Raw genomic sequence first — 20755 nt, 5'->3', positions numbered from 1 at the left:
AGCTAGGTTTCTGGTGCTGGGCAGGGTTCCCTTCTTGTTGATGGGGTCTTACAACCAATTAGAGAGCAGTTGGTTACTGCCAAAGCATGTGTGCAGCTACTGTAGCCATAGGGTTACTGGGCCACACTAGTAGTTGATGTGGCTCACAGGTGATGTGGAACTTTTCTGAACTGTCTTCTTTCTTACAGATTCCACACCAAGTCATCCGTCACAGGCAACGCCAGCCCAGAAGAAAACGCCCAGCTCTTCATCTCGACAGAAAGATAAAATTAATAAAAGAAATGAGCGTGGCGAAACTCCTTTACACATGGCCGCTATTCGAGGAGACGTGAAGCAAGTCAAAGAGTTAATTAGTTTAGGGGCAAACGTCAATGTGAAGGACTTTGCAGGTGAGACTTTAATAATATTCATAATATCCAGGAACTGAACTCAAACATCCTGGCTTTAGTTTTTAAAAAGTATATTTTATTCAAAAATTTTGAAATATATACACACGCACACCTTGATCTCTGTTAGCTTTCCAAGTCAACAATTACATTTTGAATTAGACTTTGACATATGCAACTTAAATATACTACTTATGTAATTATATAAATTAGTTTTTATTTTAGGTAAATTTGAGCCCATATTTTAATGTGGCTAATTCATAGATAATTGTTTAAGAATGTTTATTAACGTGAACATGAGGGGTATAAAAGAGTGGTATTTATTTATCTTTTCTTTTTAAAAAAACTATATTTTTAAGTGTATATTTTATTTTTTGAATTTAGTTTTTATACTCCATATTTTATTCCCCGCCCCCACCCACCCTCTGACTGCTCCACATCCCACACCTCCTCCCCACCCCCCTGTCTCCATGTGGATGCCCCCACCTCCACTCCCCCTGACCTCTAAACTCCCTGGGACCTCCAGTCTCTTGAGGGTTAGGCACATCATCTCTGAATGGACCCAGACCCTGCAGTTCTCTACTGTGTGTGTGTTGGGGCCCTCATATCAGCTGGTGTGTGCTGTCTGTTTGGTGGTCCAGTGTTGGAGACACCTCGGGGATCCAGATTAATTGAGACTGCTGATCATCTTACAGGATCGCCCTTCTCCTCAGCTTCTTTCAGCTTCCCTAATTCAACAACAGGGGTCAGCTGCTTCTGTCCATTGGTTGGGTGCAAACATCTGCATCTGACTCTTTCAGCTGCTTGCTGGGTCTTTCAGAGGGCAATCATGATGGGTCATCCCTTTTTGTGAGCACTACATAGCCTCAGTAATAGTGTCAGGCCTTGGGACCTCCTCTTAAGCTGGATCTCACTTTGGTCATGTCGCTGGACCTTCTCTTCCTCAGGCTCCTCTGTATTTCCATTCCTGTAATTGGAAAATCTAGATGAAATGGATGATTTTCTAGACAGATGCCACATACCAAAATTAAATCAAGAGCAGGTAAACTATCTAAACAGGTCCATATCGCACAAGGAAGTAGAAGAAGTCATTAAAAACCTCCCAACCAAAAAAAGACCAGGGCCAGATGGATTTAGTACAGAATTCTACCAGACCTTCAAAGAAGACCTGATACCAATTCAAACTATTTCATAAAATAGAAACAGAAGGAACACTACCTAACTCATTCTATGAAGCCACAATTACTCTGATACCTAAACCACACAAGGACCCAACCAAAAAAGAGAACTTCAGACCAATCTCGCTTATGAATACCTATGCAAAAAAACTCAATAAAATTCATGCAAACCAAATCCAGGAACACATCAAAACCATCATTTACCATGATCAATTAGGCTTCATCCCAGGGATGCAAAGTTGGTTTAATATACGAAAATCTATTAACGTAATCACTGTATAAACAAACTCAAAGAAAAAAACAATCACATGATTATTTCCTTAGATGCTGAAAAAGCATTTGACAAAATACAACATCCCTTCATGTTAAAAGTATTGGCAAGATCAGGAATTCAAGGCCTATACCTAAACATCATAAAAGCAATTTACTGCAAACCAGCAGCCAATATCAAATTAAATGGAGACATACTTGAAGCAATCCTACTGAAATCGGGGACAAGACAAGGCTGCCCACTTTCCCCATATCTACTCTATATAGTACTCGAAGTGTTAGCTAGGAAAAACAGTACTTAGAGTTATTAGTGTGTTTGAGAGAGCAGAGTCACAGCATGTGGAAGTTGAGGGTAGGTTTGTGGTGTCCTCTTTCTCCTTCCATGTTTATGTAGGCTCTGGGCATTGACCTCGGGTCTCCAGACTTGCTCCTTAAGTACCTTTGCTTGCTGAGCCTTCTTGCCAGCCTTTGTTGGTTTCAATTACTCAACATGGTTCTTAGGATTGTAAGCAGTCAAACATGAGAATGTAGAAATTCTCCTTGCTTGCACAGGCCTCACTTCTTTGTCTTTAGCTACTTTAATAGTGCCGTAGCCTTTCTTGTCATTTTTGTTTTGTCTTGTTTAAGACAGGATCTCTCTATGAAGCCTGTTCTTGATTGTCTGTGTGGATCAGGGTGGCCTTGAGCTCATAGAGATCCATTTGCCTCTGCCTCCTGAGTGCTCAGACTGAAGTCATATGCTACCAAGCCTGGCTTTTCCTAAACAGTACTGTAGTGAATGCTCTTTTATTTGTTCATAGCTATGAAATGTTTAAGTAGAATTGAAATTACTATATTAAAGGAAATGCATAACATTATTTTTAATAATGGCAGCTTACCTTTTAAAAATTATATATCCATCATTTTATATCTCCAAGGGTATATGAAAGCCAAGCAAAGTGATATACATCTATAAATCTTAGCAGTTCAGGAGGCCAAGGCAGGAGGATTACAAATTTGAAGCTAATCTTGTCTATATAGGAAGTTCAAAATCAAACCTCTCAACACAAAAAAGTACAGGAAATGGTCCTTTTCTTCATGTCTTCTTTAGAATTGGAAGTTATCCCATACTTCCAGCACTGTGGAGGTAGAGGCAGGAGGACCTCTAGGAGAGGAGCTTAGGAGGACGGGGAGGGAGGGAGAGAGGGGAGGGAGGGAAAGACATGGTCCCTCCTTAGGGAATGCTACTTAGTAGCTGCTTATGAATATTTTCCTACAGCACAGAATGATACTTACTAGCTACCTAAAGCATACTTACAGCTCACCTGAAGAGTTCACATTTACAGACTTTTAAAGTATTAATCTGAAAAAAATGTATAAGCAGAATAAAGAACAATGTTGAAACATTGTAAGCCAATGTAAGCCAATTCCCCAGGAGGGGGACTTGTTCAGTCAGTTCACTGCGGTCCCCTGCCCAGGTGCGGTGGTGCCCATGATCCCAGGGCTCAGGAAGATGCTAAGGTGGTTGACCTGGGCTGCTGAGGGAGGTGGCATCTGGAAAGGAAGAAAGCAGCTGTGTGTTCTTGAAGAGCTTAACAATAAAAGGAAACACCACTTCAGAAAAAGGATTGAACATCCACCCTTGTCTATGCATATGGGGAAGCCAGGAAGAATTATATAAAAATTGAAAGTCTTCCTGGGTGATAGGATTATAGTCAGTGCTGTTTGTGTTTTCTAATATCTCACATGTTTCATTATGAAAACAAAGTTATAAATTTTGTTTTTTTTTAAAACCAACATTGGGCTGGAGAGGTGGCTCAGCTGTTACGAACCTTACAATTAAAAAAATAATAAGCCGGGCGTGGTGGCGCACGCCTTTGATCCCAGCACTTGGGAGGCAGAGGCAGGCGAATTTCTGAGTTCGAGGCTAGCCTGGTCTACAGAGCGAGTTCCAGGACAGCCAGGACTACACAGAGAAACCCTGTCTCAAAAAAAATAATAAATAAATAAATAAATACAATAAAAACAGCATTAAGTCCAGTAAAGATTATATCAACAAAATATAAAATATAAAGGGTTTTTAGCTGACTCCTAACCAAGTCATTCATATTTTGTCTTTTTTCTATATTTTATATAGTTGAGATAATTATTATGAATTAAACCATATTAATATTATGTAAATTGGATATTTTATCAAATAATTTAGTTACATTGAATTTTTTTAAAGATTTATTTATTATATATAAGTACACTATAGCTGTCTTCAGACACACCAGAAGAGGGCACCAGATCTCATTATGGATGGTTGTGAGCCACCATGTGGTTGCTGGGAATCGAACTCAGGACCTCTGGAAGAGCAGGCAGTGCTCTTAACCGCTGAGCCAGCTCTCCAGTCCCAAAATTGATATTCTTGTATATTTTAAATAGTTTCTTCTTCTTTCTTTCCCTTTCCTTTCTGTTTCATGTTTGGTTTAGAAATCCTATTACATGTAGATAATGACTGTGGAAAGCATCTCTCTTGAACTCGTGTTCAATTCATGTTCTCACTTTAGGTTGGACCCCTTTGCATGAAGCTTGCAATGTTGGCTATTACGATGTTGCTAAGATACTGATAGCAGCTGGCGCAGACGTTAACACACAAGGACTGGATGATGACACCCCGCTCCATGACTCTGCCAGCAGTGGCCATAGAGACGTGAGTATGGTGAAGGGGAAGCTAGCGTCTGCTCACAGGTCAGCCAGCAGGGACAGAGCACACTGCTTGTGTCAGGGCTCACACTTCAGTCACTGCTTCTTCTCATCTTTATTTCGTTGGCCATTTTATTCTATTTTCTGACTTCTAATTTGTACTTAGTTTGATTTAGCTTTTTTTTTTTTTTTTTCATAAAGTAAGCCGTGTACAGCCAGGCATTACCTTTAATCCTAGCATTTACCAGGCAGAGACAGGCAGATCTCTTTGAATTTAAAGTCATCCTGGTCTACATAGTGAATTCCAGGCCAGCCAGGGATTCCCCAGCCCCACCCCCAAATCAAATAGGTGATTGAATTGCAGGCATTTTATTATAAGACTCTGGCCTGTTAGGTAACTCGCTTACTCACTCTAAGGTTAGAACACACACTTAGAGGAGAAGTCATGTGCTGGGCTGCTTCTCCTTGTAAAAGGAGCTGTAGCTGTCAGGTTGTATTTGCAGTGAAAAGACGGGTTCACTTTTGATTGGCCAGTTTACTGTGATCTTATTTGGTTTTTTTTTTTAAAAAGCTTTTAAAAACATGTATATGTATTTTGCCTCTGTGTGTGTGTGTGTGTGTGTGTGTGTGTGTGTGTGTGTGTGTGTGCGCAGTGCCTGGGAGGGCCAGGAGAGAGCATTGGAGTTCCTGGAACTGGAGTTCCAGACTGTTGTGAGCTGCCATGCGAGTGTTGGGAACAGAACCCTGATTCTCTGTAAGAGTAGCAAGAGCTTTTAACTGCTGAGTCATCTCCCTAGCCCTTAAATTATACCTTTTGAAGGGGAATGTTATAAAGGAAAAGACACTGTACATGCAAGCATACCTTGAAATTGAAAATGTTACAGAAACATCAGTGGTGAGAACTCTGAAAGCTCCTTCTATATTGCTGTACGTCATAAATACCAGAGTAGTTTTTTTTTTTTTCAGAAATGAAAAGTGCCATTTTCTTCATTAATATTTTCTGTAAGATATTTTTCCATTTTTCTCATTGAAGACATTGCAATGTTGGTACGGTGGCTCAGTGGATAGATAGATATTTGCCATATAAGTACAATTATACCTTGTGACTAGTACGTATTTCTGTGATCCTAAGTTTCTATTTATTTATTTTTGTTTGATTTTGCTTTTTTTTTCAGACAGGGTTTCTCTTTTACAATGTAAAAGCACTGACTGTCCTAGAACTCAACACTATAGGTGATGCTGGCTTCCAGTTTTTCAGACATTAGCCTGTCTCTGCCTTCCCAGTGCTGGTATTAAAGGCATGTGCTACCACAGCCTGGCCCTAAGTTTCTAAATATGCTATGTATGCACAGTATTTTCAGAAGCTGACGTTTGAGCACTCAGGAACGTTTACAATCCTCCTAGAAGGGCTCTGCTGTATTTTGTAGAGACTGAGTTTAAAATATGCATGCATATATACACACACATACACACACACACACACATATGTAACTTAATACACATTCAAGTCGGTATGCACATATATGTTAACTTACATGCGAGCCTACCTGGGAGAATGAACATCGTGTGTGCAGGAACCCACAGAGACAAGAGGGTACCCAGTTACCATCTAGGTGCTGGGAACTGAACCCGGGTCCTCTGCAAGGACAGTAAGAGCTGCCAACCACTGAGCCACCGCTCCATCCTTCACAGTTTAAGAAGTTTTCCGTACTGTTTTCTCCTTGGTCTTCTATTTGTGCCTAAGGAGTAAAATAAAAGCTGCCAAAAGCTCTTATCCCTGTATATCTGTACTGTGTCCTTTGAACTAAAGCTAAGAAAATATTTTTCAACTCAATAGAAGTCATAATATTTCAAGAAACATATGAAGTATTCCTAAAGAAGGGGGCGTTGAAAGAGAGCAGGTCTGTGTGCTAAGGCCTGGTCAGGGTGGAGGATGCTGGCATGGCCTCATCTGTGCCCTTACTCACCAGTGTGTTGTGCTTTATTTACAGCCTTTATGTTGTTTTACCCCTAGTTATGTTTTAGGTATCTTATTTTTTGGCTTATAATTTTTCCTTATCTCTTCATTTGTTGCCTGTTATATTAAGAAGTTTTAATTGAATGCAACTAATTGTTAGTATTTGTATCTGAGGTTATTTGCAAAATGTTGCTTGTTTGTGGTAGAATTTTTTAAAATATCTATTTATTTATTTTATGTATCTGAGTACACTGTAGCTATCTTCAGACACACCAGAAGAGGGCATTGGATTCCATTATGGATGGTTGTGAGCCACCATGTGGTTGCTGGGAATTGAACGCAGGACCTTTGGAAGAGCAGTCGGTGCTCTTAACCACTGAGCCATCTCTCCAGCCCTATGTTAGAAATTTTGTGGCGTGTTTTTACAAACTTTTTTTAGCTACCTTGATTGCTTCCTATTATCATAGATAGCTTTCAACAGGATCAAGAGTCACTTCTTGTTTCTTTATTTTCAGACGGGGCCTCTCTATGCAGCCTGGCTGTCCTGGAACTCTTTATGTGGACCAGGCTGTGAGACCTTTTCTCTGGCTCCCCAACCCCAGCTCTCCAGTTCTGCTCCCACTCCCACTTAGAATTTAAGTAGAACATTTCTTTATAAAGATGAGGTCATCAGCTGGGGTGAGGTTTAATACAAATGGAACTGGTGGAGAAGAAAAATGACTTCAAGTACATACTGTAAGTCATGGGTATAGAGCCGATAAAATAACATTCAAATGGATATTGCGTTATCAGAGAGTAGCTTGAGAGACCTGAGAGATGGCTTAAGCAGTAAAGACCACACACTGCTCTTCTGGATGACTGCTTCAGTTCCCAGCAGCCACGCGGCAACTCGTAACCATCTGTCACTCCAGCAAGTACCAGGGGTCTGATTCCCTCTTCAGGCTCCCTTGAGTACCAGGCAGACAAGCGGTACACAACCAAGTGAAAACAAAGTGCACATACGGGAGAAAAAAAAAAAAAACACTGAGAATTTGAAATAAGTGACAGGATGGGATCCTCTTCCTGTTTGATATTGCAGATAGTGAAGTTGTTGCTTCGTCATGGCGGGAATCCATTCCAAGCTAATAAACATGGAGAACGGCCAGTGGATGTGGCAGAGACAGAGGAGTTGGAGTTGCTGCTAAAAAGAGAGGTGCCTTTGTCTGGCGATGATGAAAGTTATACAGGTTTGTATCTTTCTTACTGTTTTGAGATGAGATTTTGCCAATTAGCCCAGGCTAGCCTAAAACTTGGAAACTTCCTGCCCCATCCTTCTAAGTGCTAGGACTACAGCTGTGTGCCACCAAGCCCAGCTACAGTTTAGATTATATATATTCAGTTTGACACGGTATTGTGTGGAACATTGTGCACTGGTGTGTTATACATAAGTACCTTACACTAATGCTAGCTGCTTATTAGTTATTAGCCAGCTGTGAGTGCTGTGAGTGCAGTCACAGTGTGGTCTGTCATCCATTTCCATCACAACTCTACTAAGTTGCTAACCATTCACTGACCCTCTCGCCATGCGCGCTCTGTTACATTGCTGCTGTCAGCTTTTCTCCTATTTGGGATTACTTAACCTCTAACAATATATCTGTCTTCTATCCTTTCTTGGCATTAATAAATCATCTTTACAGTTCATGCTTTTGAAAGTTGGGTGATTGAGCTCTAATAAGCCATTTCTCTATAAATATAAGTCGTATTAATACTACTTTTACATTTTTCATTTTGTTTGTTTGAAACAGGGTGTCATGTTTTCTTTTTTTCTGGCTGGCCTTGAGCAGATCTGCCTACCTCTGTCTCCTGAGTGCTAGAATTAACGTCATGCACCACCATGCCCCGCTACAAACATAATTTTTTAAAAAAGAGCTATCTAAAACAATTTTTTTTGAGCTGGGGACAGAGCCCAGGGCCCTGTACTTGCTAGGTAAACACTTTACTACTGAGCTAAACCCCAGCCCCCCCAGAAGAATATGTTAGAAAACATTGGCATACTTAGAATTTTTAAAAATAGGGTTCACAGATATTACAGAAAACATTTTCCCATGTTGAAGAAAGTTTTCTGAGTTCAAATTGAAAGAATTTGTTGTGTTTCAGGCAAAAGTGAATGAAAAAAACAAACAAACATGACAAACGACCGTATCCTCACATTTCAGTCCCTGTAACTAAATAGACTTGTGGCTTTTGTATATTAAATTACGTATAAGGAATTAAATACCAAAGTGTAGTCAGGTGGTGGTGACACATGCCTTTCATCCCAGTACAACAAGAGGCACAGGCAAGAGGACGGACAAACAACAATGAAAAAGAAAAGAAAAAGTGTACTTACTTTTAGCCATGTGTAAGAAGTAATAATATGAAAATAGTTTTTAAGAAGAAAAAAAATTTTTTTTTGTTTTTTGGTGGGATTTTTTTTGTTTGGTTTTTTGGGTTTGTTTGTTTGTTTGTTTGTTTGTTTGAGACAGGGTTTCTCTGTGTAGCCCTGGCTGTGCCCTGGCTGTCCTGGAACTTTCTTTGTATACCAGGCTGGCCTTGAACTCAGAAATCTGCCTGCCTCTGCCTCCCAAGTGCTGGGATTAAAGGCGTGCGCCACCACTACCCAGTAAGAAGAAAAATTTTTATCTTTTACTCTTCATGTGGAAGGCCAACTAAAAGAATGAGTATGGAATTGATCACCTTGGACAGAGTATTATAAATGAACTCATTGGTCAAGAACTGCTGCCAGCTTGTGGGTAACATGATGAAGGAGCTGTGGAATGAAGATCAGAAGTGATCATGGACTACGTAGTGATGTCTAAGTGACTTGTAAATGTCATCATTCGACTTCTAGAAGAGATGATGCTTACAAAGGGAAGTGCAATCTAAGCATCAAACAAAACCAAAGCATTTGTGAAGAGGAGACAAAAGCAGTCAGTTCAGGAAACTTGAAAAGGCACGTTATGGGGTGGGGGTGGCTCATCAGGTAAGAGCACGGCTGCTCTTAGCGAGGCCCCAGGTTCTGCACCCAGCACCCACATGGCTATTCCCAACCAATTACAACTCTGGTTTGAGGATAACCAGTATCCTCTTATGGCTTCCATGGACTCCAGGAGCACACATGGTGTTAAATACATTCAGGTGGCACACTTGTTGGGGTTCAGGAATTGTCTCACAAACTGACCTCAGTCAGACAGGGATGGTTTATTGAGCATAAGCCCCAGGACTGGTCAACCAGGTCCACGGCCTGATTCGGGAACTGAACCATGACCCTAAGATCCCACAGGATTTTTAAACCTAAAATCCACAAGCATCTGTGCCAAGTTATTTCACCAATCAGGATTTAGGGCTAAGGGATTTCCTTGGGAACATGTCTTTGCGGTACACTTATCCTGCTCCCATTGGTTAGGGTATTCAACTGTGGCAGGGGGCTTGCCTTGTCTGATATCCATGTCCTAACTTGTCAACCAGGATGTCAGTTACTCATGTTCATGTCTATTTCTGCTGAGTAGGAAGTCAGGTCCCAGGGAGGTCTTGGGAATTTACATTTTACTAGACCACTATTCAAAATGGAAGTCTTATTCCAAATCGTTTCTTATATTGGTGCAGGCATCTCTCATATGTTGGGTCTACCCCAGGGGCAGCTTATACCATAAAAGCTAATACATAGGTGCAGGGAGTGCTGTTGGGTTTTTGCTTTGGGCCCCTTCCCGGGACCAAGGGTCTCTCCTCCTATTGATGACCGACTAGGCCATCCTCTGCTACATATGCAGCTGGAGCCATGAGTCCCACCATGTTTTTTCTTTGGTTAGTGGTTTAGTCCCAGGGAGCTCTGGGGGGGTACTGGTTAGTTCATATTGTTGTTCCTCTTATGGGGCTGCAAACCCCTTCAGTTCCCTGGATCCTTTCTCTCGCTCTTTCTCTTTGGGGACCCTGTGCTTTGTCCAATGGATGACTGTGAGCATCCACTTCTGTATTTGTGTATTTGTCAGGCACTGGCAGAGCCTCTCAGGAGACAGCTATATCAGGCTCCTGTCAGCAAGCTCTTGTTGGCATCCACAATAGTGTCTGGGTTTGGTGACTGTATCTGAGATGGATCCTCAGGTGGGGCAGTTTCTGGATGGTCCTTCCTTCAGTCTCTGCTCCACACTTTGTTTCTGTAACTCCTAATAAGATTATTAACTGCAAAGTTAGAGAACTCATGATATATATTTAAATCCACGGGTTTATAATGATAATTTTAGATATTTTGTGTAATAATTAGAGAATGCTAGAGAACCAGTTTTTTTTTTTTTAATTAAGCAAATATGGGGGAAAAATCATTATCTTGCCTAATCCATAGGAATCCTAAAACTGGGGAACTTCTTTGTGTTAGAAAACTATTCAGGTAAATATGTAGGGGGAAATGAGTGTGTTTGTGAGCCTGAGTTAATAATATCTAAGCATTAAACATGAACCATTACATAGAGAGAGTAGGGACTGGAGAGATGGGTAAGTAGTTAAGAGCACTGGCTGTTCTTCCAGAGGACCCAGGTTTAATTCCCAGCACCCACATGACAGCTCACAACTGACTGTAACTCCTGTTCCAGGGGATCTGATACTCTCACACAGACATTCAAGCAGTCAAAAAACCAAGGTATACAAAAACAAATAAATTCTAAAAAACCGAATATAAAAGTGTCTTGTATTTCTGAAGAAAACCCACATTCTCACATTGTCTCTGGAGACAGACTTTCTGTCTGCAGTGCTCAGGACCCAGCTGCACGCCAAGAAGAGCTTGTTGAGTTGCAGTGAGAGTGTCCTGTTGAAAGACCCCCGAAGGGAGACCCTCCCTCAGACACTTAAGTCCCGGGACAGCCGCGTACCCAAGAAGACACTGAGACCATACATAAAATGTAGAAGGTAAGATTTAATAAAGTAGCAACAACATGAAAGCACACAGACCAGAGCTCTGGGGTCGAAATAAAGCAGCAACAGAAAGCACACAGAGCTCTGGGGTCGAAACTCATACACCTTTGCACAGGGTAGAGGAGTCTCGACCGTCAGCCAAAATTTTTCACAGGCTTATATAGTAAAACTCAAAGGGGGAGAACTGGGCAGGAAAAGTACAAGTTTACATCACTAGGGAGTTCTGCCAAAGGAATCTACGTAACTAAGGAGTCATGTCCTATCAAGGAACCTACGTAACTAAGGAGTACCTGGTTCATTTTGAGGTTGTTCTAGGAGGCCTTTATCTCAAAAATGTTCTTGGAACAGTTTTTAGTTGGGAGGGTTCGAACTTTAGGGTGAGGAGTTTTGGGGTGAAAAGTTTAGGAGTGTTCTGGGAACAATCTCTAGATGGGAGGGGGTGGGCTCCGAGGTAAAAAATTCATGTTTTCACAAGAGGCCAGTAATTTTCTATTCTTCATTCCCCACTTCTTCTTGTAAGTAATTCTAATCTTAGAATTTCAGAAGTCTATATCTCTATGTGGAGAATACTGCATTTACTCTATCTTTAACATGGGAACAGAAACAGAATAAGGCAGATTAGTAAACAGAACTAGGCAGGGACCCTTTTAGTGAGGCTTGAGGGTCTCAGCATGACGCAGGTGTACGTAGATCAGATCTCTGGCTGGAACTGGTGAGTTGTCCTTGGGGTACCCAGCTCGTTCACTGTAGCCAGTTGTGACCAGACTTCTTTCTGCACCACCTGCAAGCCTTTTAACTTAACATATAGATCATTATTATAAACACATCATTTAAGACAGTGATGGGCACAGGAGCCCCATAAAGGATCTCAAAAAGAGTAAAACAAAACTGAATCAAGAGGGAGTATTCTCAGTTTTAAATAGGGCAAGGGGAAGGGGCACCAAGTAAGTCTGTGCCAGTCTCTAGGATTAATTTTCTCAAGGTCTGTTTAGAGTTTTATTCAGTATTTCTATCTGTCCTGAGTTCTGAGGTCTGTACACATAATACAATTTTTATTTGACCTCTAAATACTTGGCCACACCCTGACTTACCTGGGCAACAAAGGCAGGACCATTATCTGACACTATTGCTTTTGGCACTCCGAACCTTGGAAAATTTTTAATAATCTTTTTGATGACTATCTGAGCAGTCTCAGTTTTACAAGGAAAAGCTTTTATCCATCTTGAGAACGTTCACAAAAACTAGAAGGTATTCATACACATATTTTTTCAGTAAAGTCTATTTTTTAGTAGATGTCTTCTCATGAGAGGACTAGTTTTCTTTCTTCAGTTTTTACTATTTTATACAGGGTTTCTTTTACCAGTCTTAATTTGTCTATAACTTGATAGTCTTCAGACTGTCAGGATCATTGCTCTTTAGGATGCCTGGGCGGTTAGATTTGCCATCTGATTTCTTTTAGCCACAGCATCTTAGGTCTTTCTCTGCAGATGTCAACAGCTCTCTTTGTCTGTATATATAGAGCTTGTATTAAAGCCACAAGTTTAGCTTTCTGGGCTGAAGTCCCTTTAGGGAGGCTGCTGGCCTAGATCACTTGCTTTCTGTCCACCACTGCACTGCTGTCCCCGCCTTCCGCTTACCCTTAACCTCGAGGCTACTGCCATCCGTGTACCAGCTCAAACTCTCAGGCCAAGGCTGATCTGATCCTTCAGATCATTTCGAGTATGAGTTCCTTCTGCCAGAATGTCAGCACAATGATGAGTAGGTGAAGTCTCAGGCAGTAGTGAGATCGAGGATAGCAGGGGGAGCGAAGGTCACTCGTTCAGTCAAAGCTCTGACAATGTGTCCATCGGTCAGGGGAACAGTTGGATAATGCTTTTAAGAGCGTTAGTCAGCCATCGGTCATGGGGGCTGAACCACACTTTCTAGGACATGTGCCAAGTTTTGTCTCAGAGTCAATTTATCTGCGTCCTTGACCAGAAGCCACTATGTGCAGACAAGCAGGCCATCTTACAGCCACCAGGTCTAATTTCTTACAAGTATGCCACAGGTCTTTTTCAGGGTCCCAATCTCTGAGTAAGAACTTCTTTGGCAATATCTTTGTTCTCAGTCACATCTAGGAGTCCCAAAGTTGGGGACAACATTAGGGCAGTCTCAAGAGCATCTAAGGCCGTCTAAGATTGTTCCCTTTTTTTTTTTTCTTCTTTATACGAAGGGCTGTTTATCTCTTTAACTCAGCAAAACTGGAATCCACAATCTGCAAAAGCCCGCAGTGCCCAGGAACTTTTTAGCTTGTTTTGCACTGGTCGGTGGAGGAGTATGAAACACAGTCTCTTTTTTTAGCTGCTTCAACAGGTAGGCCACCGGACTCTTTTAAGGACTCAGCTTCTGTGTTAGCACCCCTTTTGTTATCTCTTTACTTTTAGCCACGAACAGGTGAAGGGTTTGGTCATGAGGGGGGCTCCTCTTCTTTTTGTTGGGGCAGTCTCTCACCCAGTGCTCATTTTCTTTACAGTATACACGTTGATCTTTAGCCAAAAGCTTTCTTTTGTTGCCAGGTACTATCTAAGTTTTCTAGTTTTCCTGACTTTTGTGGCCAACATTTTATTTTTCTTATTTTTCTGTCTCACAGCACAGCTCTGATTCTGACTCTGGTCTCTGTCTTTGTCTTAACTTCCTGTTACCTTGGTCAGATTGTTGGGACACTTTTTAGTCCCACAGAGACGAGACCCCCATCAGAGCCTGGCAGTTAGACTCACAGGTGCTCCTTACCTTGGACAGAAGTCCCAAGTGGGCGGATGCCTCTCTCACTGGAGTTTGGACATCACTGCCAGTAGCTCAGGGAGGTGCCACCTTCTGAGAAGAGGGAACTTTAGAGCAGAGACGGGAGTGCAGCTCTCACAGCCGGCTGCAACCGGCACTTATCTTAAAGTGAAAGCAGTTTTTCTGTTAACAAGAGATGGGATGGGAGGGACAGGGGAATGAGAAGCTGCCTGGGAACCTGCAGCGCTCTTGGCCGGCTACTCGAACAGCCTCCTCTTCTTTTGCTTCAGCAGCCACAACATTTAGGCCACTGACTTCTCAGGGACCACTCCTCATTTGCTCCGGATTTCCGAGCTCATTTTTCCCTAGGCTCCAGGTCCATGGGCGGGACCACTGTGACCCGCTGGCTGCTCTCTGGAGTTGGAGTGGGAGGCAGGGCAGCTGTTGATCTGAAAGGAAGTGGTCAGCATAGGGATCTGACAGGATTTTTAGGCTTATTTCAGAAGGCATAACTTAAAAACAGTCGTCAGTCATCAGTCCAAGTCCGAACACAAAGAGACAAAAAAGACACACACAGAAACCGTTTTTCAGGCAACCACTATAGAATCACAGTACCACAGAAATGACAAACACAAGCAAGACCAATACAGGGCATCTTACATGCGATTTCCAGAGAAGCTTACTGTCACTATGACCAACCCAAATGGACCTGTCTCCATGGGAAGGCCCCAGAACCTGAGACCGGCCTAAAACCAAACCAAGATAATCAGTCAACTCCTTGGGACCAAGACCAGACCTGAAACCAGACAAATCAAAAACAAAACAGAATCAGAAGGTGGTCCAATGGAGGACACACAAGTGAACAAGACACACAGACACACAGACATACAGACAGGGAGGGATCTCACTTTACCTCTGACGTACAGTGTCTGTGTCTCATGACAAAAACCACAAACAAAAACAAGATAGCAACAGAGAAAAAGAAGACACCAGTATCTCTAAGCACACTCGTCCACGCCTGGACTTGTACAACCAGCCAAGCCAAACGCTATTTCCTGATGGGGGCAGATTCCACATCGACTCCCTTCCTCCTGAAAAACAATTTGCCTGACGGCGGCGATTAGTGACAAGTCAAAAGCACCCTTAGGTGGCCAGCCTACTCCAAACATTGGCCACTCGGAGGCGCAAAAGGTCTGCCACTGACCCTTTCTGACCTCCACCGACTGGTTGTGGGCTCTGACCCGCACCTCCTTCCAATGCTCCAGAGTCAGAGAAAGAGGAGTGAACACAGATTGTCCCATTTCTAGAAAAACAGTAGTCACAACAAGAGCGGACACGAGACTAAGACAAAAAAGAAACCAGAAGAATCAGATGGCCTCTCCAAGGCCGGCCGATTGAGACCCTCTGCACGAGGTGGGACTCGAACCCACGATCCCGTGACCAGACGCGAGGTGGGACTCGAACCCACGGTCTCGCAACAAGGTGCGAGGTGGGACTCAAACCCACGATCTCGCAACAAAACACGAGGTGGGACTCGAACCCACGATCTCGCAACTGGGCACGAGGTGGGACTCTAACCCACGATCTCGCAACCCCAAATGGTCTCTTGGCCTTCAAAGGGGTCCACCAGGCGTCCCTGATCCTCCCCTGTTCCTCCTGGGACGTCTCCCAGGGTGAACGGACGGTGGACACCTGGACACGTCTATCCTTATCCACCCCGCACTCCCTCTCGGAGCGCGGTCTCACTGAGCGTCCGCAAAACTGAAACTGCGATCGCACCAGACTTAGAAACAGAACACAGACATCAGAACACAGACATCAGACCAAAACAGAACAAAGAATCTTACCTCTAAGTGGGTCTAGGACCTCTGGGTGGTCGCGCTGTTTCCCGGCCAATGCACCAAATGAAAGACCCCCGAAGGGAGACCCTCCCTCAGACACTTAAGTCCCGGGACAGCCGCGTACCCAAGAAGACACTGAGACCATACATAAAATGTAGAAGGTAAGATTTAATAAAGTAGCAACAACATGAAAGCACACAGACCAGAGCTCTGGGGTCGAAATAAAGCAGCAACAGAAAGCACACAGAGCTCTGGGGTCGAAACTCATACACCTTTGCACAGGGTAGAGGAGTCTCGACCGTCAGCCAAAATTTTTCACAGGCTTATATAGTAAAACTCAAAGGGGGAGAACTGGGCAGGAAAAGTACAAGTTTACATCACTAGGGAGTTCTGCCAAAGGAATCTACGTAACTAAGGAGTCATGTCCTATCAAGGAACCTACGTAACTAAGGAGTACCTGGTTCATTTTGAGGTTGTTCTAGGAGGCCTTTATCTCAAAAATGTTCTTGGAACAGTTTTTAGTTGGGAGGGTTCGAACTTTAGGGTGAGGAGTTTTGGGGTGAAAAGTTTAGGAGTGTTCTGGGAACAATCTCTAGATGGGAGGGGGTGGGCTCCGAGGTAAAAAATTCATGTTTTCACAAGAGGCCAGTAATTTTCTATTCTTCACTGTCAGCAAGGCCAAGGTTGTACCGTCCTACACAGATCTTGTTCTTGAGCAGATTTAGAGTATGGAACAGAAAAGGGAGATCCTGTACCATCCTCAGAAAGGCACGTCAAGCTTTACAGCAAATAAGCAACACGAAAAACTTAAGCATGGGGGGTTACTGCTCAGGAGAATCTTACATAAAGCTCAGTCAAAGTAAGTGGCGCGTGTAAGATTCAGGAGTTTGATAAAATAGTATTTTAGACATTTATTTACTTACTCAGTATGTGTAGTGGGGAGCAGAGGATGTGTGCTGTGGTATCAGTGTGGAGGTCAGAAGTGATGTGAATTCGCCCTCTAGTGAAAAATGTAAATTTAATATTGTAAGTACATAGATCCTTATGCTCAGTAGATACAAGACAGGCCCTGGGAGATTGTGTCTAATCCACGTGAGTGAGTCCATGGGAACAGCTAGGACTGAGATCTGCTGGGTGGCAGACAGGCTGCTTCTGCTCAGTACTTGAGCTGCTCACCAGGCAGAGAGGTGCTTACCTTGTCCTTGGACTGCTCTATCTCATGGTGCTGTGAGCTAATAAAAAAGTAACAACCCTCGGGGTTGCCGGGAGATACAAGAGAATAGTTAGGGTCGGTGAACACATATTTAACCCCACTAAATAAAACAGCTGTAGGAATTCTAAGTTCATCAACAAAAATGGGCACCTAGATTCTGATATTACATGGGAAGTCTTAGAAATGGCCTGTGGTCCCATCATACAAGAAGACAGAAGGTCTACTAGTTCCCAGTCCAGTCTGGACCACAGGGAGAATGGGTCTAGAGATGAAAGGCTTGGAGTAAGGCTATGTCTTGGTTGGTTAAGTATTTCCTAGCATGCGTGAGGCCCTGAGTTCAGGTGCCAGTGAAACACACAAAAGACACCTCAAAAAATGAAATACTTATAGGTTCTAGTGAAACATGGTAATTCTGTAAGTAAATGAATTTTAAAAGTGCTTTGTCATTTTAGAAAATAACATAAAAGAAGTCATATTTGCTGTACCATAACAAAAATAGAAAAGAACAGAGTTATGAGTAAAACAGGAGACATAAGTAATAGATGCAGTGACTTTAAAACAACCGGCGAACTAAATTATAGAGATTTAAAATACCTGAACAAGATATGACTTACTGTGAGGTCAAAACAAACAAAACGCAGAGAGACCTGCAAGTGTCGAGAAGACTAAGCAGCCAGATGTAGTAGCACACACCTTCAATCCTAGTGCTGGAGGCCGAGGCAGGAGGCAGACCTCCGTGAATTCAAGGCCGACCAGGACTACATTAGTGAGACCCAGTCTCAGAAAAGAAAACAGGAGAAACAAAGAAAGACTGGGAAAGCTTAATGGTGCATATAAACAAGTGTACAAAAGTGGCTGTCTCTCGAAAAACCAAAAAACCAAAACAAAACAAAAAGTGGCTGTCTAACGAGAGTGGGTGAAAGGTCAGGGATGTCAGCTGTCACCGTGTGAGTTATCCAAAACTGGTTACTAGAACTGAAGCGGAAGCAGAATAGCTCTAGAAGATTCTACTTTGTGATATTTCAGATATTGCTACACAAAAACTCTTTTTGAATTTTTAAATTTTATTCATGACTTATAAGAGACAGGATGAATACGAGGGAATGCAATGCATGTGGAGGTTGGAGGACAGCTTACTAGAGTTGGCGCTCTCCTTCAGCCATGTGGGTCTCAGGGATGAAACTCAAGCCATGAGGCTTGTGGCAAGTGCTATTATTGACAGTGGCTAAGCCATCTCACTAGCCCGTTTTCACCAAAACACTCTTAAAATACTCACCCTTCCTTATTAGTCAGGCACACTCCTGGGAACATAGCGGTTGTTATAGTATTAAAGCAGTATTTAACCGTCTGCATCACTGGGAGCTTGATGGAGACTTGGCATGTCCGTGGTGTGTTTTGAAGAACTTTATGTGTATCGGGTTGGAGAAGTTAAGATGGGGAACCATAGCTTATAGCTGATTCTTACTAAGTGCCCAGCATTATTTGGTATTATGTTTTGATTTGGTTTGGTTTTGAGGTGCTGAGAATCAAAGTCAGACCCTCACACATACTATGAAAGTAGTGCTTTATCCTTGAACTACATTTACATTCCTTGTCATGAGCAATGTTTTTTTTTTTTTTTAACCTGTGCTGACATATGTACTTAAATCCTTTCGATGTAAAACATTTTGGCTGAGAGCTGGATGCAGAGGTGGCACTGGAGGCCTGGATGACTTCTTTAACAGTTATGGACGTGAGGGGTTTGCTTACATGTATGTTTATGCCCCATATGCATGGACACTACATGCGTTCTTGGTGCCCAGTGGAGTCAGAGGTGGCATTGGATCTCCTTAGGATGGAGTGACAGATGGCTGTGAGCCTCCATATGAATCCTGGGAACTGAACCCAGGTCCTCTGGAAGAGCAGCCAGTGTTCTAACCAAGGAGCCATCTCTCCGGCTCCTTATTTATTTTTAATAGTCTGTAATTTTTACACTGGAATTTATTTTTTAGTAAGACCACAGATGTTCTTCTACTGCTAGATCCTTGGAAAGTGTTGTAGTTCTGCTCTTTTCAAACTGGAATTTGAAAACGCTGACTGTGTTTCTTTGTTTAGTTTTCTAACGCCTTGATTTCTGGGACATAATCCACCTTGACTTTTCTACAGTTCCTAGACTGCTTTATTCCAAGTTTGGTTCTCGAATCTTATCTCCTTTTCCTTCCTCTGTGCCTTGTTGGTTTGCTCAGATTTTCACTCACTGGATCCTCCTCTCTACCCCAGGGAGCCTTCCTGACAAGCTCCGCATACCCACCCACCACTCACAGGTTAAGACCTTCCAAACGTTCCTTTCAACCCCAGACTGCTCTCTGAAACCTCAGGAACTACGTTTAGCTGCCTCAGGATCTTGCCACTTCCATTTCCTCAGTGACCCTCAGAAATTAAAGTGCACAAGGGAAACTCGCTCCCCCTCCCCCACCATTTATGCCACTGTGTTCTTTTCTTTCTAAATGACAACAGCACTTGACTGTCCTCAGAAGCCACATACCTGGGGGTCACCCTAAATACCAATTCTTCCTTTTCCTTCCGTCTAAGCCTTTCTGCTACTAAGTAGAGGTAATTGAGGAAACTCTACTGTTTGTGGTCAGTTTTGACATTTAACTTATTTGCAAATCTGTCTGTTATGTAAAACCTGGGAGTTCTTTACACATCCTTCCAGGTATTATAGTATCTGGATTTGAGTTGAAATTCATTGTCTTTGATAAGAAAATAAGATTTTAAAAAGTAGGAAATTTTATATGCCATGTTCTATTATTGCTGTGAACTCTTTAATTTTGATTCTTCAAGAAGCCGTAGCTTTGAAAAGCAGCATTTGTTAAAAACCTTCCATAGAGCTGGGCGTGGTGGCACACACCTTTAATCCCAGCACTCGGGAGGCAGAGGCAGGCAGATTTCTGAGGTCGAGGCCAGCCTGTCTACAAAGTGAGTTCCAGGACAGCCAGGGCTATACAGAGAAACCCTGTCTCGGAAAAAACAAAACAAACAAACAAACAAACAAACCCTTCCATAGGACAAAGTGCAGCAAGAGATTTTTCAGATAAAAGCTATTTTATTTGAACGTACATGTTTTAATTTTAGAGTAGGACAAATCTTCTAGAACCTTTTTAATTTTCCTCTGATACTATTTCCTGTGTTCATCAGCTATGTATTAATTTTTCAGAATATTTATTTTCCACATGGTGAATGTGCCTGAATTATTGCTTGATCAAAGTGCGTCAAGGAATGATGCAAAAATTATCAGTAAGTATCACACAGCAATTCTGGGATTGCTGAAGACTGAGGGAAATACCCAAATTTTATTCTTTAATTTACTTGAAGTCCTTGTTAAGCTCAACATTATCAATCTTCAACCAATCAAAATTCTGAATGCATTTTTAATGGACAATTAATTTAACTGCCCATAATTATTTGTATGTGAAAATTTCACAGCATGATTTTCCTTCAGAAATACCATCCATGTGACAGATACACTTTTAAGTGTTGCAAAATTAGAGGATAACTCAGTCTGTGAATGTCACACCTTG

At 42.3% G+C, this 20755-nt stretch overlaps 1 protein-coding gene across 11 annotated transcripts in view; it reads left to right on the top strand.

Moving 5' to 3' along the window:
* The window catches only part of Ankrd12 (ankyrin repeat domain 12), a 113102-nt gene that overhangs the window by 47045 nt on the left and 45302 nt on the right, over positions 1-20755 (top strand). For 10 of the 11 annotated variants that reach the window (XM_006523393.4, XM_006523399.4, XM_006523397.4 and 7 more), the window contains 3 exons: positions 189-389; positions 4366-4508; positions 7537-7684. In XM_006523393.4, coding sequence (XP_006523456.1) covers positions 189-389; positions 4366-4508; positions 7537-7684 — 492 coding nt within the window. Of the gene's footprint in view, positions 1-188; positions 390-4365; positions 4509-7536; positions 7685-20391; positions 20472-20755 lie in introns of all 11 variants that reach the window. The other variant, XM_030249420.1, reaches the window with a different exon arrangement.

Source organism: Mus musculus, chromosome 17 (assembly GCF_000001635.26).
Source record: "Mus musculus strain C57BL/6J chromosome 17, GRCm38.p6 C57BL/6J".
NCBI lineage: Eukaryota > Metazoa > Chordata > Mammalia > Rodentia > Muridae > Mus > Mus musculus.
This window is presented reverse-complemented; position numbering and strand designations above follow the sequence as displayed.